Raw genomic sequence first — 26773 nt, forward strand, 5'->3', positions numbered from 1 at the left:
CTTAGGTTAAGTCTTCCACTGCAGAGTCAGCTGGTGAGGACTGCTGCCCAGCTGCTGCGCTGAGTGGCAGCAGTGTCTGAAATGGAGCCTTGGTCCTGCTGTCACTTCACCTGATAAGCTGTCCGAGGGGATTCCAGCAGTGCCAGGGGTACTGGCTAATTTGCCCACACTCCAGGCAGCTTTCTGCACCTTTCCATAGTAACTGGTTTTCCAAGGGTACCCAGTGGGACAAGGGACTTCTCCTGCACTAGACCAAGAAAAGATGCTGTTTGTCACAGCACCGACCTGGCTCCTGTAGCACTGGGGACACAGCACATGTACTATAGGTGAAAACTCTGTTGGCCTTTCCATGCCAAAAAGTATCTGACATTCATTTACCTTACGTAGGACCTAAATTCTCCTCCTGTAATGTTATTAGATTCCTTTATATATTTTTTACTGCAGCATAACACGACTTGGCTCCTACAAAGTACTGCTATGTTTTACTCCAGTTTGAATCTTAGTAGTGGATAAAAACCTGACACCAACTTAAATAAGGTAGTTAGTTCAGTTGGTTAGTAAAGGAGCTGCAGAAATTTAAGTTTATTGTATTCCTAACCTCTCTTGGAGTTTTCACAGATCATGGGTCTGTGTGTACATATAAATCCACAATTTCTGAAAATATGGTCCAATGTGAAGCTATTTTGGACTTTCAAGTTTCTGGAGTCTAAAATGCCCTAGGGCTTGCTAGGTTCCAAATTACAGGCTATTTTCATTACTGTTTCTTTTCTGAGAGGAAAATGTTGATTTCTCGAACAACCGAACAGTGACAGAGTTTTCTATTTTTACTTCTGGTTTAATACACAAAAACTAGATTTAGAATATGTCCACTATATCCCTCTACACTGCAAAAAGTGAATGATAAAGATTATTTTCATTCCCCTTGTCTCAGTACTACCCAAGGGACTGGCTCAATCTCCGTACATGGAACGCATGCTAGTGGTTGCTCCGGTATATGCCCATTTATAGCATTTCTCTAACAGCACCTTCTTCCTTAACTACATCACTGCTCATGCTCTAGATGAGGTGCGCTGCTGGGAAGGGGAGCATAATGTGTGACATGAGAATCACAGTGTGCCAGTGTGGTTTTCAAGGAGCTTCAGTGACTTTCAAGGTTAAAGCTGTCTAATACTTAGGTTATGGAAGAACACCCCTAAGATGTAAATAGATAATTAAATATCATCTACCCAATCTTTTCCATCGCGTGCTGGCAAATTACTTGCTGGTTTTGAGGGAGAAATGGTCCTTTGGATGGGATTTGCTGGGAGAAAAGGAAGGGTAACCATGTGGGCAGCCATAAAGTTTGTAATTTATCTGTGCTCTATGCAAGGGGTTGGCTACTCCTTAGAGCTGTAGAGCTGAGGATAGGATAGCATCATGGTAAGTGAATGGGTAGGGAGGGAAAACATGTTCAGGGCTAGCGAAGGATGTCAGGGAGATTAAGGAGAAAAGAAAGAATGAAAAGGGGACATTCGAGGAAAGAAATTACAGTGTAATGATGGGGAAGAGAAGACCTTAGTAGCTGTTTTAGTTCTGGAAGAAGGAGAAGGGATCAGATTCAGTTAATTGGAGAGATCAGTGAGGAAGAGATGGTTAGTAAAGACCAAGCATTGAAGTATGACTCTTCAGGTGATCTGCTGCCAGGTTTGTCATCAAATGAGGTTGGATATGTTATCAATTTAATTGAGCCCATGCATGTAGAATACATGTTCAAAAATGGCTTGCAGAGCTGGACTCAATACTGTCTAGTGGAAACAACTCTCAACTCTTCCTGATCTCCCCAGTGCCTTTCAGGAACTGCTCAATACTTTGTTTTGATCCCAAATTCATTTTGCTTGAGCACCACCCTCAGCCTCACTGGCAGCTCTTCCCAGCTCCGAGTTGCTTAGTACACGTGGCAGCTTTCAAGGGTTCAGGCTTGTTCACGGACCCCTTGGAAGCAACCTGGCATGTGACTTTACAGGGCGAGCCCACTGCCAACTTTTGTCCTTCCCCTAACTCTTGCTGCATTGGCATTTGATACATGAGAATTATGTTGAAAAGTGTATCTTACCCAGTGTCTTTGACTGGGTTAGTATTTGAGCGTGGGTTGGTCTTTGAGCCAGTTTAATCCAGAATTTCCTAGGTCCCAATTCTGTATCTAATTCTTATACAGAACAGATGTCTAATCTAGTCCAGTCCATCTGTTGAGTTGCGAATGACAGGTTAAATCACATACATGAAACAGTGCATTTCACAGGGCATGCAGTTTACGGGGCAAAGATGGGGAAAAATCTTTGAATTTATCCCTTCTTCACAAATAACCTGTAAACAAATTATTTCTTTAAAAAAATAAAGTATTAATCACACCACCTTTTTTTTTTTTTCAATCTAAGCAGCTTGATGGCAAAGGTATGGCCTAGTCATCCATTTCTCCTTGGGGTTTGTGTTTGATTTTACGAATACTCAGCATTTGAAGAGGGACATTTTGCATTCCTGGTACGTGCTTAGAGGGGTTTGTGTGGGCTATCAGGCCTGGCTCCCACGAGATCCCACATCTGGTAAAGGATGGAGTGTATGACCCCACTCCCAGCCTCCTCCTTACCTCCAGCCTCCCTCCATCATCTGACAAGGTTAAACTAAAAGCAACATCTATGGTGGCAAAGGTCCAAGTTTGAAATGTGTCCATTGTATGTGTTCAGTTCAAAAACAACATATCAAGGCGAGCGCGGTCCTTACAAGTAGCACCCCTGGGCCTTCTTTTATTCCAAAGCAGAGATATTTACCCAAGGAAAAGAGGGAAGTGACGGGGTAACAGGGTACACATGTTGTGAAAATATGCAGGCAGAGACTGAAGAAAAAATAACATTCTGCCACAAGTAGCTGCCTTGTTCCTCAACTTTTTTTTTTTCCTTCAGATTAGAACCAGCCATTTCTTGTGCTCTTTCAGGCACCTTCTGTGGTTTCCTGACAGCTGACTGGAGAGGAATGAAATCTAGCTTGAAAAATGGGCCATGGGTCATGTTACTTTCAAGAGAGGAGACGCAAAAATTCCCATAATGATCAAAATTCACAGGTTTGGGTTTTGGTGGAGTTTGTTTTTAGAGAATCAGTGGTGGGTATTTAACTATATAACTTCAGTTTAAAATTATTAATAAAGAACAACTACAGAATCAACTCCTTATTTCTCTTCCCTCTGATTGATTTATAATGGCAAGCAGTATTTCGTGTGGGGTTGCAGCCTGTCCTTGTAGTCTGGAGTGTGAGAGGGAAACATTAAGCTTCATAAAAGCATATAATGGGGTCTTCTGGAAGTATTTTGTTGGGTTTTCTTTAATGTTGTGACAACATGTCTCTTGCAAAAACTGTTTCATTAACAGAAAGATAAGTCTGAGCAGCAGCCTGCAGGCTGGTATTCTTGCTTCTGACTCTCCTGAGCCCGAATTGAAAATATCAATACATTCCCAGCTTTATGTTCAAGCAGATGTTTTCTGTTAGGAGTTATAAACCTTCCCGGTCTTTTGTTCTTTGGTGAACAAGTTCTCTTTTAAAAATATTTTGAAAAGACAATACTTGGTTCACAGAAGTGCTAAATTACCTAACCTGCAGTTTGGGGCATGAAGCTTCCTCTTGGGAACTGGGTTCACTGCCCCTGCAGCCAAAGGGCACAGCCCAGAAAGGTAGTGCTGTCGACTGGGCTTAAGGAAAGAAAGGAAAGAAAGCAGGGGCAGGGTGAGAGCTGCAAGAGAAAAATGTCAGCAGTAGGCAGCAAGTAGAGAAATTCAACTATCAAGCCTTGATATATGGAGAGAGTCAAGAAGCCGAGCAGAAGTTCTACTGTCCGTGAAGCATGAAGAAGGTGAAAGTGTTTATTGACTCTTGATTTATGAATAAATGGATGAACAAACAACCCCAGACAGTGGCAGAGCACACTTGAGGCAGGTACAGCAGCACTGGGAGTGGAGGGACAGCATGAGCGGAGAACTGGGACCACATCACCTGACCAGGGCATACTGTGCATCACCAACTCTGAATCCTCCAGGATGTCTCCCAGAGCATCTTTCTTCTCTTTGTTTTAATAGTGTGTCACGGTCCCTTCTGTAGAAGAACTAGAATGGGGTCAAAGGAGAGTATTGTCAGTACGGTCCAGTCCATCCATAACACTTCTAGAGACTCATTTATTGGCAATTTTCATAAGGGTGTTTTTTGCGATAAGAACAGGCATTCTCTAAGAATTGGAAGGGTATCCCATTCCCATACTGTTCACTGAACAGAGAGGGTTTTAATGGGTAACTCAGATAAAAGTAGTCTTCTATTCTTATTCATGGTTAACTCCTTTGGAGTGAGAATAAGCAGCACAGTCTAATGGGTAGAAGATGGTGGTGGAAACTAGGAGCTTCTTAGTTCTAATGTTCGCTCAGCTCTGGACTTGCTGGGCGACAATGGGTAACATGGGTAAACACTTTCAGCTAGTCGTTAATAATATTGAATTACTTTGTGAAAATGTGTGGGATAATTAATTAGCATCTGCAAAATGTTTGGAAGATATCCATTTCCATATTTCTGCTAATTATTTGTGACAGTACATCATACTGCAAGAAGACATCTGTTCATTTAACTAAACAGATGAATGTGTCTCCTCAGATTCCCTCATGTCCATGCTACAAATGATAAAAACCCACCAATAAAAGATTAAACTGATGAAATCAAATTTTCTTATCACATCATTGAGTTGCACTGATTTATATGAAGCTATGCCCTTCATTAATGGTTTGGCTTACCATGTCCAATGTATTTATAAACAAAATTTATAAATACCAAATTTTTCAAGTGAGAGGGTCTGCTGTCATAACCTATGTCTATTGTCAGTATGGATTTCTGCACCAAAGGTACAAAAATCATTGTGAAAGGGTATGTTTTATACTCTTCAGCTGTAGAATGAGTCTTTTCAGTGGTACGAACTCTCCCACATTCACACCAGAAAGTTGATTGGGCTTCTGGAAGAGGTATTGGGTGCCAAAAGAGATTACTCCTACTGTGTAACCAGTTTTCACCTGTTTTTGTGTACGAAGGCATTAATTAAAGAATACTTCTTGGAATCGTTTAATGGTTAGAGGAAGGCACCGCAATTCAAGGCTTTGCGAGGCAGCAGCTTAAGTACACTCAGGGATTGTTTGCAAACCACAGCAAACCGCTTTAACTATCTGTAAAGCACCGTCCCTGTCAGAAAAATGGGTGTAAGAGTATTACCACTTTGCAGGCTTTGTTACTTATAAGCTGTTTGCAGAGACTTAATGATCTGAATAGCTAGCTATTCTTATTGTAGTATGATTTTTGTAAAAGTCTCTTTTTTTCTAGTTTTGGTATGATGTGCTATCCTAGCGATACCCCTGTTTTTCATATGACATACTGTACTCGCTATTGTTTGAAATCGCCATTAGAACACTTAACAATAACGTTTTCTTTCCGAACTGGATTATATTTTTTCCAACACTGATTTTTTTTCCGTTTCCTTTCCTGTTTATGTAAAGAAGCTGAAGGAAAAGGACACGCTGCATCAAGGCTGATAGGACGAGAATTAGACCTGCTGCATGTGCTGGTTGTGTTCAGGCCTACAAGCACTTCCTTTCTCCTCCTCCAGACCCAGAGCCAGCTCTGCTCCATTCTTTGGGGCGGGCAGGATATTGAGATTTACAAGACCCTTTGAAGCACCAGGAGACAAAGGTTTTTGCACATTTCTTTACAAAGCCTGAGGAAAATAGATACAGGGATTGTGAGGATGGAAAGTTTCATATTCCCCACATTTCAGGTAGTATGTTTTCCCTGGGAATAACAGAAAAGAAATATGAGGTTTGTGGTGGTGATTTGGTGCTTGGAATTGGTTACAATTTAAAACTTGGTGTGGACTTAATGCAGAGAGAAATTCTGAAGTGATTTAGTCCCGCTTCATACTTGTTTAGTGCTGCGTGGGTATGGACATAATGGGAGAATTTGCCCTCATGGGGTTGCAAAGAATTTGTTAACATATGGAAATCCCACCAATTTAATTTAAGTCAGTTTAACAGATTTACTGAAATTTGTGCCACACCCACAGCCACACCTATTTAAGCTACATTTCAGTAAGTGCTTACACAAGGGTTTGCAATAAAAGTTTAAGTAAATTTGATATAAACTGTACACTTACAGTGTGATTTTTCTGCATAAACAAGAACAAAGTCAAAGCCTATGGACAACCCCCTTCCTCCAGACCCAGCTGGAAGGCGTCACTGAGCCCAGCGACTTACCATGGTCCTCTGTCACCACCTCCAACCACTCAGCCATGGATGGGGTTTGTGTGGACGCTCCCCAATGTGTTTTGGGATGGAGGGTAAAGGTGCATTAGCTCACACCACTGGTTTAAAGTGACGTGACAAGTCCTGCCTGAGGTGCATTGGGGAGAACTCACACTCTGCGACTGCTGGGGAGACGTGGCCCTGCGCAGGGGCGCAGATAGAGCAGCGGGAGGGCAGCAGCATCCCAGAACAGGGCAGCTGTTTCCAGAGTGAGCGTCTGCCCATCGCCTGACTTGCTTACAAGTTAGGTTCCCTTCGACCAGCTTATTCACACTTTAGCCCTTACTAAAGTATTCAAAGTTGACTTAGTTTAAAAGTCAAGGAGCACCAGCTTCTATCCACTACTGTGCCAATATTCAATCTGTCTTACGTCAGGAGATTTGTCCGCTGTACATCATTTCCATTTCCCAGTGTGCGCAGAATATTCAAGAAAGCAGGTTTCAGATCAAAATCCAAAGGGATTCACTCCTCTTGCCATTTCTCTTCAGGCTAATTTACTGTCTCTAATTCTAACTCCGGAACGCCTTTGCACAGCTTCATTTCAGTTTCACTTTCCGTTTGGTTTTGCCATTGCTGACCAAAAGCAGCAGTTTCTTTCCAACTGCTTTCAGTGGAAATAAGTGGGGCAGGGTCAAGTCGCTTCTCTCGTAACCAGGAAAGATCTCTCTTAAATATCTGAAAAAGCTGACATTAAGGAATGGACATGGAGAAGAAGTTCACAGGCTAAATTCAGTGGTGATTTGCAAAGTGGAATACATTGTTTCTTTATGCGTGTTCCCAGCATTGAGTCCATAGCAGTGTGAACTGCTCAGCCTGCTGTGCTCCTGCTCATGCAGCTCCCAGCTGTGTGTTCCCTTCTCTGGCACTGGCACTTTCCTGACCTCAATAGTTGCATGAACTGGCTTAAACTGGCTGAAAAACAATCCTGGAGGATTTTTTTAGGCCACTCAGCTGAGATTGGTTGAAGGTGCCATGGAACTGCATCTTTAGATAATCGTTCATCAGTTCTTCTAAGCTTTCCCCTTACATAAGGGAGTGCTGGTTGCTGCTGTTTCCAGGACAGTTTCTGAATTTGATAACTTGTGTTTCATAGTGACTTACAAATGCAGTTCTCCCCACAGCTTGGACCTTCTATAAAGGTGAAACATTATACATTCTTAAAACCACTTTAAAGGGTGTCCTAAATTAATTGCTGTATAGGCCGTTTAACATCATGAGGAGTTCCATTTCAGTGGGATAGTGTAAGTCTGCAGACTTACATTAGGCATTTTGCTCTGAAGATTGACCTACTTCATCTCTAATATTTACTAACAGTAAACTAGCAGTTAGAAGGTGTTTGCCTTTTGGAAGAAGTCTGAGGCAAGAGCAGGGGTTAGAGCTCTGTTTGCTGTAGCGCGTTTCTTCCCCCTCCCAGCAGAGAGCTTTTGGTCACCTTGATTGCTTCTCCATGATGGATCCTCGCTCTATGTTGACATACAGGATGGCAGAGCAATGAACACATCCAGGACAGGATCTAGAACTTCCCATTTTCCATCTTTCTGATGAAAGTCAGTGGTACTCCTTGCAGTTGTCTGTGCTCCTCCTTGTAGTTAACTAGCGAAAGACCACAGTCAGGCCTGGAAGCTTCATCATCAGTGCCAGCAGAGAAGTCCCAGACTGGACCGCCAGAGCCTATACGCCATTCCCATCCTTAGCCTTCCTCTGCCTGATTCACAGAGAGAAGCTTGTGCTGCTGGTCATCCACCATGCGTGTTTAATTCTTAGAGAGCTCCTGATCTGAGCATTCTTAGGGCTTTTTATTTTTCAGCAACTCTAAACTAATTTGCAGGCAGAACAGAATAAGAAGACTTTGATCAAACAATCCTGGTTTGGTTTTGCTTTTGCTATGTTTAATCGCTGGCAAAAGCAGGGTGATAAGGAATCAGTTTGCAGCCGTGCTCATGAGCACAGAAGCACATATCACTAAACCAGAAAGGATTTACAACAAAAGTGTTGTAGATGCATGAAAGCCCAGACATTGACCTCCAAGGGAAGCCGACAGGTTATGATCAGTGCAGATATAGACATGGAATTGCCCCTGTTATCCAGGCAGCAGGGAGCATCTGGGTATATCGATGTGTCCTAAGTGATCTTTTAAGGAGTTTAAGATTATTTTGGATGTGTTTGGTCAGTCAGGCATTTGGAATTGCTATCATCTTATTGTTGATGGACAAGCAGAGCCAGTCATACCGTGATTGCTGCAGTTGTCTTATAGTTTCCATTATAAAATCTTGTTTTCATCTAATTATAATTTACCATAGCATTTGAGCCAAAAATGCTTATATAAGGGACTTGGGTCTGGATGGATTTGATGGAAAGTTTCTTCAAAGAGTTTGTACTGAGTTAGGAAAAATGTCGTCTTACAAGTGATTGAAAGCAACTCTTCCTTTTTAAGAAGCCCTAAGACCTCCATTTTTGAGTGGAGATTGCACATTACTGATGGCTGAATGGGATGTTAGGAGAAAAAAAGGGGAAGAGTTTTTATTTTCAAAGGAAAATTTACACAGATAGTGATATTCTAACTATGCTCCAGCATAAGGTTGAGTCCATTTTCTTTTGAAATTTGTTTTTGCAGCCTTTAGGAACTGTTGGGTCACTGGGAGGCAGCAATAGGGAATGAGAAGTTAAGCTGTATCCCCTGATTCATGGTGACCCTCTGGGAATCTTGAAGGAATAAGAATGGGAAGCAGCAAAAAGTAGAACCGCGACCATGATGGGCTGGGAAACTGTTGAAGCAGAAGAGTGTGGGAGTGACAGCCGCACTGAGGTTTAAGATTGGGGTGGGATAAGAAGGAGATCTGTGTAGAGAGATATATCTTAAAGGGACTCATCTCCAGACCTTAAATGTGCGCTGAGGTTTTTTAATCTTGCTGTTTCACTCTTACATAGCAGTTGGCTGAAAAGGTACTTGCTTCATTCACCTCTTGCTTTTAGAAAGAATAGTGCAGTTTCTATTTATGCAAGCAGCCATTATAAAAGTATACATCTCAGATCTAAAGCTATCTGAACCCTAAAATGCCAGCATTTTTCTGTGATGGAGTGTTGGGAGGTCATGCAGTTTGACATTTTAAATTAATAAGTGTTTGTCAACAATAAACTAAAACCTGGTATTTTGGCTCTAGGATTTTCCTTCTAATACAACTGGAACTCAATAAACTTTGCATAAAACACCATGTATGGCAACAAGTCCAAATGTCTTTTCACTGATGGGCCCATCCCTTGGAAACATTAGGGGCATCTCATTTGTGAATCTTCTGAAAAAAGCAGTTCAGTCGTTCCATCTAGAGCAAGGGGGACTTTTGGTGAACGATAAGGCAAGAATTCGATCTAAATAAAAAATTATATTTTAAAGATCCCTTTGGTAAAATTGTATCTACTTCTTCAGTACAAATGAGTTCATGGTAGGGCCATCTTTTTACTTTTAACATTTTTTTTTCCCTTAAGTTTCTTTAAACTTTTGGAGGACTTGTGCATGTAATTTGAGTTTGACCTATTTCTAGCAATCACACTCTGGCAATTCTGAAATGCTCCGTTTTGATATTGGCAGCATTTAAACTCTTCTCATCTTTCCCCTAAAACTAGAAACTATCTCGTGATTTGTGAGGGGCCTGAAATGATAAAATCGTCTTACGAGACTATAAAATTTATCATGAGAGTGAGATCTATTAGCATGTAAAATTTTCTTCGGCTTGATTGCATCTTGAAGTTTACCAGAACATACACAAATAGTTTCTATTATGGTTCTAAGAAGTGTGCAGACCTCGGTTTTGCATGTGGCAGTCTCTCCAAACCACAAGTCACTAAAGAATGTCAGTGTGATGTTTGGCTGGTTAAAGGAGGGCAGCACTCCTAAAGCAGGCTTGTGGTTTTATCCCTGCAGTAAGAAGACTCAAACGTTACAGAGATTATTTTCTTTCACATGTATTATAATTTTTTTTTACACAGTCTGAAGTAGCAGCACCTGTGTAACCTTATTTAACTGCCTTCACACATTTTATTTCCCTTAGCTAATATTCTGCCAATGTGACAAAATTTCCTCTCTTTGAACTGTGGAACACCATGAAAGCTGGTATTTCTCAGCCTTGTCCAATAATGTGAATGTCTTCTACACACCATTCATTGGGAGCTGTCATTTTACTGATACTGTAAGAACATGACAACTATCAGGCAAGAATAAATCTTACAGGGAAGCTGTTACAACTTGCTAAAAAAAACCCAAAAAAATGTTGATGCATATAATGATCTATTGTTTGCTTAGCCCTGAGCCTTTCCCAAGCACAGCTCATTACAGATAATTTGCTGCTGCTCTTTGATTGAGGATTTTCTCTCCAGTACAGGTGTAAGGAATGTATATCATAGACTTGAATTCAGTGTTAATAAAAGGAACTTGCAGTTAGGTTTTCTTACCTTTATGCCGACAAAAGTAAAAAATAGTATGTTTTACAACCTTTAAGTCTTTTCCCATCCTCTGAGGATCTGCAGGATGTTCATTTAGTTTTTGGCTTCTCGGCTCATTTTGCTAATGAGAATGCCAGTGAGGCTGGGGTATTTGAAACCTGCATATAGGTTCAGCAAGGATTACAGGGGAGTGAGGCTTGTTACATATTTAATTTCAATTCACTGTGACACTACAGAAAAATTGTGATAATCACAGTTTACACCCCAACCAAGGAATCTTGTCTTCATTCCAGTTTATTTTCCACTCACAAGAATATATCCTTTTCTATCTCTACGCTGATGGTATTTCACAGCAAATAATCTGCCATGTGGGTAAGTAGCATTCAGTTGCTCACTTGCTGCTTTCTGCCATCTGGCACAATTGCTTTGCTATCTGTTACTTCTTATCCAGCCTAGCACAGCTGACTGTCCCTGGAATGGCTCAGAGTTGATTTCAAAGAAATGCAGGTCTATGAAAAGATAGGTGCAAGTTCCTAGCAAGAAGAGGCAATTCATAGCTGAATTGAGTCTTCTTTTGAGTCCAAAAGGCCTGCCTTCTAGTGACCAGGAACTCTTATTTGTACAGTGAGCAGCCTGTTTTTTAGAGCTCTTAGTAACAGAGGGAAGGTAATTTGTTAAGACACTAATTTTATTTCCACCCTATCACTTTAAACATGAGCCAGCTCTATGTTTTCCTGAGAACCAATGAGGCTTGGGATTTTTTTTTAATTAAAAACCAGTGAAGGTGGGGTTTGTATTTCCTTTCCCGTAGAATGCATTTGAAGCACCTCTGTCTCCAGCTGGCTATGGGAGCAGAGCCAGCCCATAATGGTTTCAAGCCCAGTGTGTGTATAGGGAAAAGGATTTTCACCTGACTGATGGCTCTGAAAGCGTTTGCAGGAATGCCAAAGCTGGTAGCACTGAAGTTGTTTAGAAGAGAAGAGAGAGGAGGTGGGTGTATTTTCGAAACCTGGCAATTCTTCCCTGTCAAGTGCAGTCAATGGTGCATGAAGGGTCTCATTTCATCTGCTTGTGGGCACTCTGCTCCATGAAACCTCTTGAAGCGGTTGCCAGAGGATGTAGCTGAGATTGGTTGAACTTCCTCAGAGTCCTTTTCCCTGGACCTACAGCCATTCTTTCAGCTGGGCTGTCGAAATTGTTGTTACTGAGGCTATCCAATGGGACTTTGTATGAGTAGGGATGAAAATGAATTGTTCACCCTGACATTGCTTAAGAATGCAAAGCAGTATGACACTGAAACATCTTCCACAATCTCAGTATGCTTTCCAACTTTACGTAACTTTTACTACTTCCCAGGCATCATATTGCTCCAGTTTTAATCTGGATTTCTTAGGAAATTCATAGTATCTCTACCTGGTCCATTACACAATAGCCCCATTGTCATTTCCTTAGGTATGATAACAACATTATTGTCCCAAGTGACTTAATCTTTGCTGTATGGCCTTGTGATCTCGCTGTCATCTTTATAGCACCTCACTAATGGGAATGCTTCCAGCGTTATGCTAGAGAGGGGGAAAGGAAACATCTTTCTTTATGAAGGACTATGCTCTCAGTCATCACATGTGGTTAGGAGTGAGGAGGTGTGTTACATTCAGGGTTCACAGGTTCAAGGAATGGGAAATGGGATAGGGTGTTAGGCAGAACGAGAGATGGCCCCAGCATTGCACTTTGGGGGAGCTGACTTCTTTTTGAGTGGGGAGGAGAAGACATCTTCAGGAGCACTTAAAAGTATGAAAAAGGTAGAACAAATACAGAGACTAGAAAGAGGGGAAGGAGGCAGGAAAGAGATGGGGCAGACCTTGCTCATTGGGATGTGTATCTGTAAAAACAGGGCTGAGTATCTGGAAATGTGCTTTTCCACAGGTTTTCAGGTTCCTGCTTCTCATCAACTCAGAAACTGTATGCATGGCCTGTTTCATGATAGATTAGTGTTTCCGTGTGGAACCGTAAAGACCAGACACGCTTGAAGATGGGCAGGTGGCAAGAGAAATTATCTGAGCTTTATCAAAAGCCAAAAATCCAGAGAGAGAGAGACGTTTGGTTTCGGTTCTGGGCAGATGCTCAGGTCAAGTCTTATTTTGTCCTAACCACTTCCCCTACCCTTAGGCGTGATATTTTCAGAGTGAAAGGATGGGCAAAGCCCAGGGAGATTCCAGAGCACGGCTGGTTTTGCAGCTGGCTGGACATGGGATTCATCAGCGACAGAGCAAGACTCGTTCTTCTCCTGCAGACAGAGCGAGGGCTCGGACTCTCACACGCACACAGAAACGCGCACGCACCAGAACAAACCAGTTCTCTCCAGTCTGCTGGGGAGGCTTCAGTTACAGTATCTGAAGCCAGAGATTCCATTTAAGCCATTCGGACCCTGAGCGCTGTAGCCCTGCCTGCCTCCTTCCTCTCTCAGCAAACAGCCAGAAAAATCCTCCCCCTCGCCTCCCTCCCTTCCCAGCACGCACAGCACAAAAAGCAAAAACCGACCCAAGCTTGTCTCTGCAGCTGGGACTTATCAGCCAGAACACACGCATGTAGGTCATCCATGGGAACTCGGCAAAGTGTTGGATCAACGCGAGCAGTGAAGGGGGGGTGCAGGGCAGCGGGAGGAGCAGGGCCGGATTCTTTTTTTATCATTATTATTATTATTGTCTGCACTTTTAGAAAGGAAAAGGAAGAAAGATTACAGCAGCTTTTCTATTAAATGAAAAGATTAGCATGCCGTGGATGCTTTGCTGGGGCGTGATGAGATTTGCAGCAGATGAGTTGGTTGCTAGGCAATGCTAATGAAAAGCAGGCTTTCAATACTTCTGTGCTGTGTGGGCCCAAAAGTTATCTAGCCTCCCTCCTGCAGCCCCCTCCGCCCCATCCCATGCAAGCTCCCAAATATTTATAAAATCCTCACCAGGAACAAGAAGAGGCTGGACTGGGCTTTTGACAGCTCACTCTTCCCCAGCTGTCTGGGAGACACACACTTATGCACATGTGCATGCACATAACACACACAGCTTCACTGATTTTCTTTTCCTCCTTATAGAGGAGGAGGTAATTGAAAGCAAACCAACAAACTTTTTTTCTTTTTACAAAAAAAAAAAAAAAAAAAAAAGGAGAAAAGTGAGCAGAGGCTCCCAAACCAGCTCAGTCTCTGATTTCAGAGTTCAGTCAGAGTTTAGGGCTTGCATGTGTGCGCCTGTGCATGTTGGGGGTAGGTATGTGTTTGTTTTCGATTTCTCTCCATGCGTTTTCAAGCTGGGCTCCAGCTCTTCCCCTCCTCCCGTCCTGCTGCAAGCCTCCTTTCGCTTTCAAGGCCTTCCGACACAATGAGCTTATTTTCCCATGTTCCCTATGAAAGCTGGGGTACGTGCGTGAAAACTGCAGCCTCGGAGGACCCTTTTAAATACAAAAATTGAATGTTGCTGAAGTTACAGACATGGTTTCTGCTATTTTTACAAATGACCCATGTCTCACTCCCATGCTCAGAAGTATCGGCATTCTTAGGTACCTTACCATCTGTCTCTCTCAACTGTTTTTTAAGTGAATTTAATGTTGGCGTGACAGCCTTGAAGACTGGTGTTTGCAGCTTGCTCCATATTCTCCTTATTGCTCTGGCTGTTGTGCCTCAATCCTAAAGCAAAGTCCTTTCATATCAACAAAAAAGGATATTTCCATGGTCAGTTCTTGGCTAAAACTGCCAAAGAGGTAGCATTGAACAAGGTCTAATTCAAAATAATCCAATCAAGTCATTTAGCCTTGTCATGAAAAAGAAACACTTCGAAGTTGCTAAGTTGCCTTGGGCCTCGAGGTTGGCTTGGGAGGCTGCAGCAGCGCTGCCTTGCTGCACCGCCCGCTCGAGATTCACCCATCCCCTGCCCCAGTGGATCACACTGGATGTGAAGGGCTATAGTCTCTTTCTAATGCCAGTGTGTATTTTTCATGAATGCTTTTGGGGAGGTAAGAGGTTAGCATGGATTGGAAACAGAATTTAAAATTACTATGAAGAGTGAATATGAGTCTCATATGGTGGTCCCATAAAGGTAGTCCAAGTTCAACTATTAACAATCTTGGTTGAGGTCTGCAGAAGCCACTGGCACTTGGCTTAATGAAAAGAAGAGCCTGTGGGGGTTTTTGTGGGATTTTTTTGTTTTATTTTGTTTTAAAACATGATGGAGCAGCTCTGTTTTTCCTGGACTCTTTCTCACCGATGCCAGTATGAATTCTTGATCAATAATAAATTCTTCGGGCAGCCAAACTTTGTGGGTCTGCTGCAGTGGCCTCTTTACACCGTATTTCAGATGTCAGAGGCCTATATGTTCTTTTTGTTCCTTTTCTCCTTTTTTCTACCATCAGCACTGTTTTAGTCAGTACTACATGGATAGATGGGATATTAAACCAAGGTCCTGATCGTGTGTGGTCATTAAAAATCTCAAGGCATTCCCTCCAGAAGTTAATCTTTCAATTATCAGTTAGGGGAATTCAATTTTGCTTCCATAAATTCTCCTGCTGTTTCAATTAAATAGGGATGGCCAATTTCTAAATGCTTGGGAATACAGCCAACTGCTGTGCGCAGACTGTGGGATGACTATTCAGGTAACGCTCCATTATTTGAAGCAAGAATTTTGGTCCTGCAGGACACGTTACAGGACGTGTTAGGGAGAATGGTAAGGGCAAATCAACCACATGCCCTTCCTCTTGTCCTTTGTCAGACCAAGCAAAATTCCTGGAGGGTTCCACGTTTTTCAGGCCTAGCTCCAGGCATTCCATGGCTGCACAGACATGCCTGCAAGGTATTGTTGACCATTATAAAGGGAAATGTTTTTTCCACCTTTTTCCTAAGCTGCTGTGTAGTACTGTCTTGGGTGGCCAACTGCTGCTCCTGGCTCCATTTCAGTTATGGATATAGGCATTCGTTTGCCTAGCTTGGTCTTCTTTTCTTGGATGTTTTCTAGAATAAAAAGTGATGGACAAATGCAAAACAGGAGCATCTCTGGAAATATTATCTTATGTTCTATATTCTGAAATCAAAACCCAGCATGCGCCTTTCCTACATGGCTTTGCTCCCATGAGAGCAGTGCCCCAAAAGTCTTGCATATGCACGCACACTGGGGTCACTCTTTGTGCTGCATGCCTTTGTAAGCAACCAGTCAAAGTGCTACAAAAATACTTTGGTTTGCGATATTAACAGAATTAGGTGATGAATGTAGACCACGGCCAGTTTTCATTCACATACCACTGGATTTTTCACTTTTACACTAGCAGCTACCAAATTCTGAGCAGTCAGGTCTTAGCAACATGAGGGTTCATAGGAAACCCATTTGGTGGTCATCTCTGTGCGTGCTGTATCTTGTATTCACATACACAAGAATTAATAAAGGAAGTGCTAACCCCTCCAGGAAAAAGGAGACAGACCCTGTGATTTATCTGTGTTACTTGCAGGAGACGAAGTCGGGATAAATCTGGTGAAACATATTATGCTGTAGGCTTCAAGGTGTTTAATTTGTTTAAAAAGTAGCTGACACATTTCAAGTGTGCAACTGAAAGCATTTCTGATAGCAAACTTTCCTTCATATAAGGCTTGCCTGTGTGCCCACTGGAGTCAGTGGACTTATAAGGGAGTAAGATAGGGTGCATAACAGATTTGGGAGTAAATACTAGCAGATCTATGCAAGCAGAGTGGTATTTGCTGGTCAAGAGACAGCAAAACGTTCTGTTTTTCCCCTATAAGAAATGCTCTGTAGCAGAAATTTGCTTTGCTGGATTTCTGATTCCATGACTGCTACTACCATCCCTACTGATTGTTTGAAGAAGGTCCTCTGCAGATTCACACACACTCAATTGATCATGAATGAAGCTAAGAGCAGTTATTAATCTTACTGCCTGGTTGCACTCTAAACCCCCTTCTAATCCAGCCTCTGTTCTCCTAGACAATGAATGCAGTGAGATGAAGGCAGGATCAATGCCAGCATGGAGCTGCCCTTTTTAGTAGTTGTCATGGCAGGGTTTTATACATCTGCAACAGTGAGTGGTTCTCAGTGTACTGGGGGGAGAAGGGAGTGAAGATGAATTAAAAGGGTCAGACGTCGTGCTCCTGAAGGGATGGCAGAGTCCCATCCTGACTCTTGGTCTCTGGTGAATTTTTGGGTTCCTTGTATTTAGTGACTGACCTAACGAGACATTAGAGCCCTACTGCCCTTTGGAGATCCATGAAGAGCTCAACACAAGCTAAGAAAGGGTGCATTGTGTCTTTGATCCACTGGGCAGTATTTCACAGGCTGGCAGATTTAATAAAATCTCAGAGGAACCTCGGCTCATTTTTAAGAGGCTTAACATTGAGTTAAAAGTTCCCTTTACTCCTGCATTGTTGGAGACCATTCCCTTCTTGTGTGCTGCCAGAGGACCTGCAGGGAACTGGGGCTTCATGAGCCCAGATTGGATGTAGGCAGCTGGTTGAGACTGGTTATAAATCTGCGGGAGGAATAGCGGGATGCAAGAAGCTTCCTAAGCCTTTTTGTGTTTCTCAGTCTTTGAAGTCATCTGGTGCCTCACATGCAGTGTGAAAACTTTGCCCCACACCTGAAAGGAAAACCAAGCGACTGATAAGACCTTTTGGTCAGTCACTTTGAGCTGCATCTAGTACCACTACTTCTGGTAATGTTATTTGGACCACTGTCGACATTAAGTAAGGATGAGTGGCTCCGCAAGTTCACTTTCAAGAAGTCCTCCTCTGATACAGTGTTTATAAAGATAGCCAGAAAGCAAGTATGAGGGTGGAGAAGATCTTAGAAAGACTGATAAATGAATCCTTGGAGCTTCAGACAGTGCCATAGTTTCTTGTTCAAAGCTGCTAATTTAATGAAAAAAAAAACAGCAAAAGGTGGAGAAGAAGAGCAGAGAGCCAGGCAGGCTGGAAGAGAGCCACTAGAGCAGCAAGCCTGCTTTGATGTTCAGTGCTGAGGACTGGCAGCATTTGAGCCTGGAAGCAAATCACTACGTTCCATTTTGGGGTGCAGACCTAGAGCAGGTCAAAATCTGAAAGCTGATGAATACTGAAAACTGCAGAGTTTGTTTTTGAACATCTGATCACTTTAACCACTACTGCGCTCACTCCTGTTATTGTTATGGAGGTGCTGGTTGTGGACTGCATGGATAATTTCACAGCAAGAGTTTCAATTTAAGCCATATGTTGACCCTTCAGTCTAACTTTATATAGAAAAACTTGCTAGGAAAATGTTAGTGATTAGTTTAAGGGAGGGGAAGGATTTTGCTTAGATTTTCAAAAGTGCAGGGTAAATATTTTTGAAATCCCAGGCTCTCAAATATTACCCTTTTTTGAGAAATGAAACACAGTTCTAATAGTATTTCAGTCACCACTAACTCTAAAATAGAATCCTTTATAAACTCAGAAATTCCCTGCTAGGTTGCTGCCCACCGCCATGGATAATGCACACTGCTGGAGTTTTGGGTTTGAAATAAAAACGGAATCTCCACCCAAGGACTAGCAGTTAAAATTTTTGTTGTCATTGACTGAAGTTGGGCTTTCTTGGTGGATAAAGGTTTATATACTTCAAGAGGCTTTAACATGACCAGTTAATCAAAATTGGCATCTGAAATGATTGGAGATTGGGGAAGGAAGGCTCCAAATCCTGCTTTGTAAGAACTTGTGCTAATTTATATTTTTCTTGTAATATAGCAGCTGAGGCTCCCCTTTTATTGATCCTTGTAAGATCCAACAGAACTGTTCTCCCTTCCTGCTGGCAGATGCAGATCTTGCAGAGATGAACGAAATACAACCTCCACAGATATTTTTAAGATAGCTCCTTGAGAGAAGACAGCAGAGGGGAACAAATGCTTTCAGGAAGAAGAAATTGCTGTTTGGAACTGATATGTCTAAGGGCACTGTTGAATATCAAGAGAAAACAAAGAAAATCAAATGAACTATCACAAAGGAAGAAGCAGTCATGTAAAAGGCAAAGATGATTTGTGAGATTTTGCAATAGCCTCCCGAGGGGAGCAAGGCCTTTTGCTTGAGACATTTAAAATTAGACTGGACAAGGCAATGGAAACTCGGTGTACGAGCCCCCTTGGGACAGAGTGGATAAGCCACTGGGTCTCCCTTTGCATGTTCCCTTACTCTTTTGTAACTCTTCCTGAATACTTCCAGTCCAAATCATCATTCCTCTTCCCTGGACACCCATCCTGGCTCTCTGTTCCTCCCCTTTTCCCCTGTAGGAAAGGAGCCGTGTTTGATTCATGGTGTCAGTTATCTTCCAAGCTCCGCGCAGATCCCAGGGGTGGGAGCTGGTGGGGCTGATGAGGGCAGGAGTGATCAACTGCAGGCTTTCCTGTTGCTGAGCTTGCTGCAGGCCTGGCCGGTTTTAAAACTTAAACAGATGTTTCTGCTTAGAAACTATTGGCATCTTTATGGACTGTTTTTTCCATTCTTCCCTCCCGGCCCATGTCCCAGCAGCAATGAATTATGTAAGACTACATTCTAGCCTTTTCTTTATTAATATTCCTGTAGATGCATCTCCAAGAAGTGCATCTACAATTCTCTCTCATAGTTTTAGGTGCGTCAGCTTTCTCTTTGACCAAAACACCCACCTACCCTTAAAAACACTCATATGCCTTTTTATCCTCTTACAGATACAGATGCCAAAAATACAAATACCAGAATCCCAGCTCCTGGCTTCAGTTTCAAGACGGTCTCTCACTGCTCATACTGTGGTCTTAATTGATATGCCTGTGCTTAAAGGTTAACCCTTTAATATGAGGCTGCCTTTATTTGTCTGTTACTGGTGCTGCTTAACAAAAAGTAGTTAATATTAAGTAACGGAAGGAGATTTAGAAACCGCTGCTAGAGCTCAAAACAGCTCCAACAAGCATCATCCCTGCCTGGCTTAGTGGTTTAGCTGACAATTATTAGAAATGAAGGAGTTTCAGACGGTCTTGAGTGGAATAAATGAACTGGGCTGGTTTATTTGCACTGTTGATAAGCACTTGTAATCCCACAAAATAAGCAGTGTAATGCGTGCAGGGCACCTGGTGCAGTCTGAGTAGACTTAACCCTTTTCATTGTACACCAAAACTTCAAAGCTCAAAACTGGCTAGATTAAGTTTCTTAAAAAGACAATGTAAGTAGTAAGTAGTGCAAGACCAAATGCAGATTACTTTAACTGAGGAGACAGAGAAACTTTCTGCATTGGAAAATTTGGCATGGCACCACCAGACTTAATACTTGATTTCAGACATACTGTAGTAGTAGAAATAGCTGTTTCCCTCTTTGGGAACACACTACTAGAAGGACACAGAGTAGTCTTAGCCAGTGTGCCACAGCCAAATGTGGGATTTTTGTGCAGGCCTATGTCTAGTTCTTACAGCAAAGGGTTGCTGTAAATCCTCTTGATGCACTTAGCAACTGAATTCCCACTGGAAGGAAAGCACATCTTTGCCAATATAATACTCTCATTGTTCACCACCTCAAACTCTTTTTGTGACTGTGCTGCTCTGACAAGGCACAATGTCATTGCAAGTGGTTCTCTTGGCATTTTACCCTTTCATGAATTTAGTGCTGATATAAAGTTGCCAAGTAGATGACTTCCTTTTATTTACAGTATATGTTTAGGTCTCCATTAACAGCCAAGCAAGTTCACGTTATCCCACCCAGGTGCCTCTGCACTGGTTTTGCAGAACTGTGAGGGATAAGACTCAGTCCTTTCTTGGCACCTTGTGTGAGACTGCCCAGCAAGACACACAGTGATTCTGCTGGGTGCGATGTGGCTTTGGATCACTGAGGAGACAAGCTGGATTGGTCACCCAGCCCCAGGAGTTCAGTATTGTCGGTCGGGGCACTGGATGTGGCTCAGCCGGCCTGGGTGACCTGGACTCACAGGAGGGTTCAGCCCCCAGTGAAGTTCCTTGCGTTTTCCCTTCTGGAAGTAGAGTGGTGAACCTCACTTGGTGAGAGCTGAAATATATATGCAGTACGAGAATGTGAGTCAAACTTTGTCTCAGCTTTTTTCTGTCTATCGGTAGAAAACCATACTGTAAGGATTGCCAGGTGAGCCAGTCCAGGATCTTTTGTCAGTAATTGCATTTGTGAGAGGCACTATGGTAGACAGGGATTCTTTTAATGCTTTTTAGTTTTTATTTACTGGAAGATAAGACACTGCTGATGCGAGCAGGTATTTCTCTTGTTTTGAACAGGGAGTGTCGATGCAGTTGTCAGCATTTTGTCAACTGATGTAGAGAAGAGACAAGCTCTGTGCCCTGGTGTCTTCAGAGAGCCTGACATTGCATAAACATCTTTGGTGTACATCCTCACTGCTGCCTGGTTTTGCTGTTGCTCTTATTTTTAAGGCCTTGTGCTCTACTAGTGAATAGAGTCACATAGCAAAATGGAGAGACAAGATCTGAACTCAAGAATTCCCATGCTTGCTCCTTTAGACCATGCTGTTTTTCTTAGGAGAGTTTAATTCACTTCAGGATCCAGGAGAGCTACGAGCCAAGTTATGAGCCATTATCCACTAACAAAAATCTGCAATAATAGCAAATGGAGCATGTAAACTGCCTTGCCAAGGAACTTGATGCTCTCTTTTCTCAGAGGTCTCTGTGCTGAAGGTCTCCCCAGATCTATCCCTGTTAAATATGAAATCTTGTAGCTCCCCAGGGCCCATGACTGACCCTCTGGCTCATGGCTTTTTGCCAGTCCTGTTTTGTATGGTTATATTGTTGGCTGATGCTGCATTTTTACAGTTCAGTTTTGTTTCTCGTAGTCTTAGAAGTGGCCATTTTTATTGTCAATAAATACATCTCTTTGCCCAGTACACAGTATTCTCCTGGCAGCTTGGTGCTCACAGACTATAGGGAGCTGTAAACAACACTGTTTATACTTTCTGCTGATACCAGAACATTAGCATATAAATAGGGGGAGATTTAAACAGGCTAAAACAACCCCAGCCTGGCCTATTGGGAAGGGCAGACAAGCTGCTTTTCACTCTCCTTGCCAAGGATGTCAACTTTTCTTTGGGACTATTGCAAGAATGAAGGGCTTAAAGAGATGGGAAGCTTTTATCTGACAAAAGAAAGGTCGATGAGCCTTAGAAATGCAGAAATGGACTGAATAACAGTCTGCCTGTTGGGATTTCCTTGTGAGCCCTGTTGATGTTAGTGGGATGGTGTGGAGGGAGGGAAATTACTTACTTAAAAAAAGCCACTGAGCTGTTGCAGAAGAGCTTCCTTTAAAGGGGGACTTACAGTAAGGTGTTAAAAATATGATAATTGCATCTGGAATGAGCATATCGCTTTAGAAGAAGTTATTTAACTTACCTAAAAAACATATTATGTGACCTTTAGCATTATTTTAGCTGCACAGTATTTCAGAAACATGGTACAGCCAAATACCAAATCAAATAACCTCCCCTATCTTATCTATCTATTGAATTACTAAAATGCCTCTCACCTTTGGCACTGGTGAGAGATAGGCACGAATGCTGCAGTTACTGTCAAATAGCTTGAGTGCTTTTTTCACACAGCTGAAGTTTGATTTTATTTTTTGGAATAGGATATGTAAAGCAGGGTTAACAGAAGCATAGAGGCAAGGGAGAAAAGAGGTTCTCTTTGGAGACCAGAGGTGAAGACAAGGAGAAAGAAAAGCCAGAAATGATATTTCTAGGTGAGAAAGAGGTACTGTGGGAATTTAAAGAAAGCTGTCACATGAAGAGTGGGGGTGAAACTAGGAAATAGAACTATCTGTGCTTTGGACTTGTTGTGGACTTTGCAGATGTACCTCAGCAGCACTTGGACCTTTGGAGATGCTTCCATTTCAGTGCTGCAGAGCTTTGGGTAGAGCAGCTGCTTGCTTCATTCTCCTTCCCTCTGCTGATACAGGGAATGTTTGCAGTGTTGGTTTTCCTCTTCAGAAACAATGACATTTTGTGCCAAAATAAGAAATTCCCTTTTTTTTTTTTTTTTTGTACCATCACCTTTCTGCTGTTTCGGGGCCGGGGCGGGGGGGAAGTTTCAAAGTTACATTCCCAAAACTGGAAGAAACACTGTGATTTGCACAGTGTTTACTACACAAAATTTGCTGCAGGAGTGTCTTGCATGGCCACAGTAAATGTGGCAGTGAGAGGGGCACATGAAGAAAAGGAGATGGAAACTGAACTGAGTTTTACTGCAGGCCTCTTCCTAGAGCTCTTCATTTGCCACACCTGCGTTTGCTTCTTCCAATGCCTTGACTCACGGGCCAAAATGAAGTTCAAGTCCTGAAATAACTGGCAGTGGTGGTAAAACACAACTGAAAAGGCACTTTCCAAAACAAACCGTGGCGTGCATGCCAGTTTGTGCCTCTGTGGCCAGGAGCTAGCACAAGCAGGAGGGAAAACTGTGTGGGGTGCAGGTTGCCAGCAGATAAGCCACAGCCTTTGTGGGGCAGGGGTATCTGATTGCACACTCCTGGGGTGGCTCGGTGAGCAAAGGAGACATTTCTGCACTGCATGTCCCAGAAGGGGAGAGGTGTTAGGGGTCGAGGGCTGCAGAAGACTCCTGTATTTCAGAGAAGACCTTGATCACAGAGCTGCCATGTTCTCCCACAGGATTAGTTGCCCTTAGATTAACCTCATTAGCAGTAATTATAAAGTCTGACACATTTTCCTGTCATTGTCTCCCCTATATCATGCCATAGGATGTCTTCCTCATGCTTCTTTCTTTTTATCTGTCTGGTAGATTAGAGACCAGAGTGTTTTCACTATGTTAAATCTCAAGCTTTTTTCTTCCAATGTAAACCACCCAGTTTTAGCATAGGATACCCTGAAGTGATCAAAGTTTAGTATCTCACATTTGAAAGGCAAATGTGAGACAAAAAGGACAGCTAGTTATTGTTCAGATAGTAACCTTAATACCACTGGGGATAAAACTGTGCTTTGTCTTTGGCTTGGGATTCCAGTCCCATGGGCTTTTCCCAGTCTTTAGTAAGTGTGGGCATAGCAGAATGCTCTCCATCTTGTGGAATTCCTGGGCCTCTACTGAGAAGGAGATGACTACAGCACCACTGCCCTGGTGGTGTGAGGGAAAGGTTAATAAAGTACCAAGGGGCCTGTGTTGAAGACAGGATGGTCAACCAAAGACTGAGCAGGAGAGAGAAGCTCAGAAGTGCATATACAGCTCTCATAATTAGTTTCTTTAAAGGATATGTGTGCCCAAAAGCCAGAGGAAGGATTCTGTTCAAGCCTGGCAAATGTGGAAACTAACCTGAGATGCTTTTTGCTACTGTGGATCTCTAGTACTGGAAGAAGAGTGAAAACAAAAGAGGGATTGTGGTAGTGGGGTGAAGAGAGCTGCTAGACCAGGCAGTCCCCATGCTGGACTTAAACATCCTCTGTATCACAGTGAACATTCTTTCTTCTTGTGTCCGAGATCAAGAATTGGAGGTAAACCAGAGAAAAACTGTAGGCATTAAAAGCCCAGGATGAAAAGATGATGTCTGGAGCTGAGCTGTATCAAATGCTCCCTCCTGCTCCACACACTCAATTTATGTTATATGCAACAAGATAAACTGGAAGTTTGCCCTTCCTCAGTTTGGTTGCCATTTGTATCCTAGGCAGTTCCCAATTGATCTCCCTCAAAAAAAAAAAAAAAAAAAAAAAGTCGGTAGTCCCTGTTGTATATACTCCTCTCACCAGAGGGCAATGGAGTCAAGTCTCTTAGTAGGGGACTGTCTGGTATCACATAAGCAATGCTCTCTGGGTGCTGAAACCCAAATAACATCACCTGACTCCACAACAGTATTTGAAGAGAAAGGTGGCACTGGGTCAGGGTGACTCCAGCACAACAGGTGGCACACAGATAAGCAGGCTGCCCCAGTTGTCCACAAAACAGCATGGGGATACCAGTGGGAGGACTCTGCAACAGTCACTGCAGGAAGAGCTGGCATTCACACCTACTTTGTGGCATAAACTTATCTGCATCTCAGTGAATCTGCTTCTGAAGTGGCTTTACTAGCCTGTGTTAATAAGCCAGATGCATTGCAGAAACAATGGGGTTTGGAGGCAAGAAACTTTTAACTCAAAGTGATTGAAGTCAACCTGCAGCACAGCTCAAGTGCAGAAAAGCTGTGATGGGCAGAAGGCCTGCAGAAAGTGAAACGGCAAGAGCTGAGCATGAGCTGCTGCCAGTCTTTGCAGGATTTTAAAGAGGGATGACCTGAATTGGTGGAATCAAATGTGAATGGGAAAGGGTAACCGATGCAAAGAACTCCATTTGTAGTGTCTTTGTTTTTCCATTACTTTTCCTTATCTCTATAGAGCACTGCTATTGCATCTCACAGCAGTAAGCAGCTCAGCCGAGGACTGTCATTTGGTATTCCAGTCTGACCCAGTATTTTACAGGGTGCCAAACAGCCACAGTGTAGATGCCTCAACCCTCCCCCCAACCCCAACACACAGAGAAGCATCTATGCAAAGCCTTACAAAGCCTTTTAAATGCCCTGCAAGTGGGACAAAGATAGGAGGAAATGAGATCTCTTCTCAGATTTCAAGAGTCCGTTTAGAAATTGTACTGTGTGGGTGAACTGGGGTTCTCACCAGCAGGCTTTGGGAAATGAAACTTTTGCTTTTGGGTACTAACTTGACTTCAATCCAGGAGGCCCTTCACAGCTACTGTTTAACATTTGACTGTTGAAGGAGGGTGTATTTGGAGGGTGTTTTGAGGGACAGTGTTTCTCTGTGAAGCCCTGTGGCCAGCTTGCAGCTGATTCCCAGCTTGTTCAAACAGGTGGTCCCATTTCTGCTCCAAAAGTGCCGAGGGCAGGACGGGCTATGGGGGATTAGATCCCAGGAGCAACCAGGTGGCGTGCAACCTTGCCACCCATGCTCATACCTCGGCTGTGGTACAGGATTTCAGACTCGGGAGCTCTCAGTCCATCACCATGCGTGAACACAAAGTGTATTTATTTGCTGGGAAGATGGCGGCAGGGCCAGGCTGAGCTCAGGTGCACCCGCTGTGCCTTCCCTCCCTCGCCATGATAAATACCCCGCTCCTTCCCCCACCCTCCTGCCCATTTTCCACAGCAGAGAGCAGACACAAGGGGACCCTTTCATCTTGGCACATCCCCTTGCTGATTAATGTGATGCAATGTTCCCACAACACCACCGCTATGCTGGCCATGTAATTAGGCGGGAGATAATGAATGCTTCAGAGACTATTCAGGCAGCAGCGCCCGCCTCCCACCAAACAAGCTCCTTTCTCAGCAGTGAAGCCAAGTGGAAGGAGAGGCAGCAGAAATGCCATTGGTGCCGCACTTAATTGTGCAGGAATCGGGGGGCTCTCGCAGCAGAAAAAGGAGTAAGGGCCAGTGTGGGAGAGATGGGCAAGTGGGTCTGCTCTGGGATCTTGGGGCCAAACTTTTTGTTGTGTCTTTTCATGTGTTTGACCTTGTGGCAGGAGAAGCCTAAAATGTGCACATCTCTGGCTTTGTATGTGTGTGCCTTTTTTGTTTCAAATCATTAGGGAAAGCCATCATTTAATAAGCATAAGAGTCTATCTTCTCAGTAACCCAGAGGCAAAGACGTTGGTGCTACTTAGTGGCCTTTGAAATGTGGGAAACACACTGGGGACACAATAGGCTTATTCTCTTTTAGGGGGCTTTACAGTTAAGCTGCCATTGTCTGGCTAACATTAGCAAGAAAGATACTCCCCTTTCTCCCCGACCCCTATGTAGACTCTGAGAAAACAACCAATTGGTTTAAAATGCACTATCCAAATGCCTTCAGATCACTTGAGAATAAAGCCAGCAAGGACCTGAAAGTCTGTCTGATCAGCTGGAAGCCAATGAATCTACTGTCAAAGGTCTTAGCAGAAATTTAGTCCTCTGCTCAAATTGCTTTCTGGAGCTTTTTATCATTTCTTTGTTGATGCAAAATGTTTTTAAACTTCATACCTGA

General features: G+C 43.0%; 1 protein-coding gene across 8 annotated transcripts in view; it reads left to right on the plus strand.

Annotated features, from left to right (window-relative positions):
- The window catches only part of RAD51B (RAD51 paralog B), a 397198-nt gene that overhangs the window by 298002 nt on the left and 72423 nt on the right, over window positions 1-26773 (plus strand). For 3 of the 8 annotated variants that reach the window (XM_082058673.1, XM_082058675.1, XM_082058674.1), the window contains exon 11: window positions 5550-5740. The exons of 4 other annotated variants lie outside the window; for them this stretch is intronic. In XM_082058673.1, coding sequence (XP_081914799.1) covers window positions 5550-5725 — 176 coding nt within the window. In that variant the 3' untranslated portion in view covers window positions 5726-5740. Of the gene's footprint in view, window positions 1-2936; window positions 2958-5549; window positions 5741-26773 lie in introns of those variants that run through there. One more of the 8 variants, XM_082058681.1, reaches the window with a different exon arrangement.

Source organism: Streptopelia decaocto, assembly GCF_964273445.1.
Source record: "Streptopelia decaocto genome assembly, chromosome: 7".
Classification (NCBI taxonomy): Eukaryota; Metazoa; Chordata; class Aves; order Columbiformes; family Columbidae; genus Streptopelia; species Streptopelia decaocto.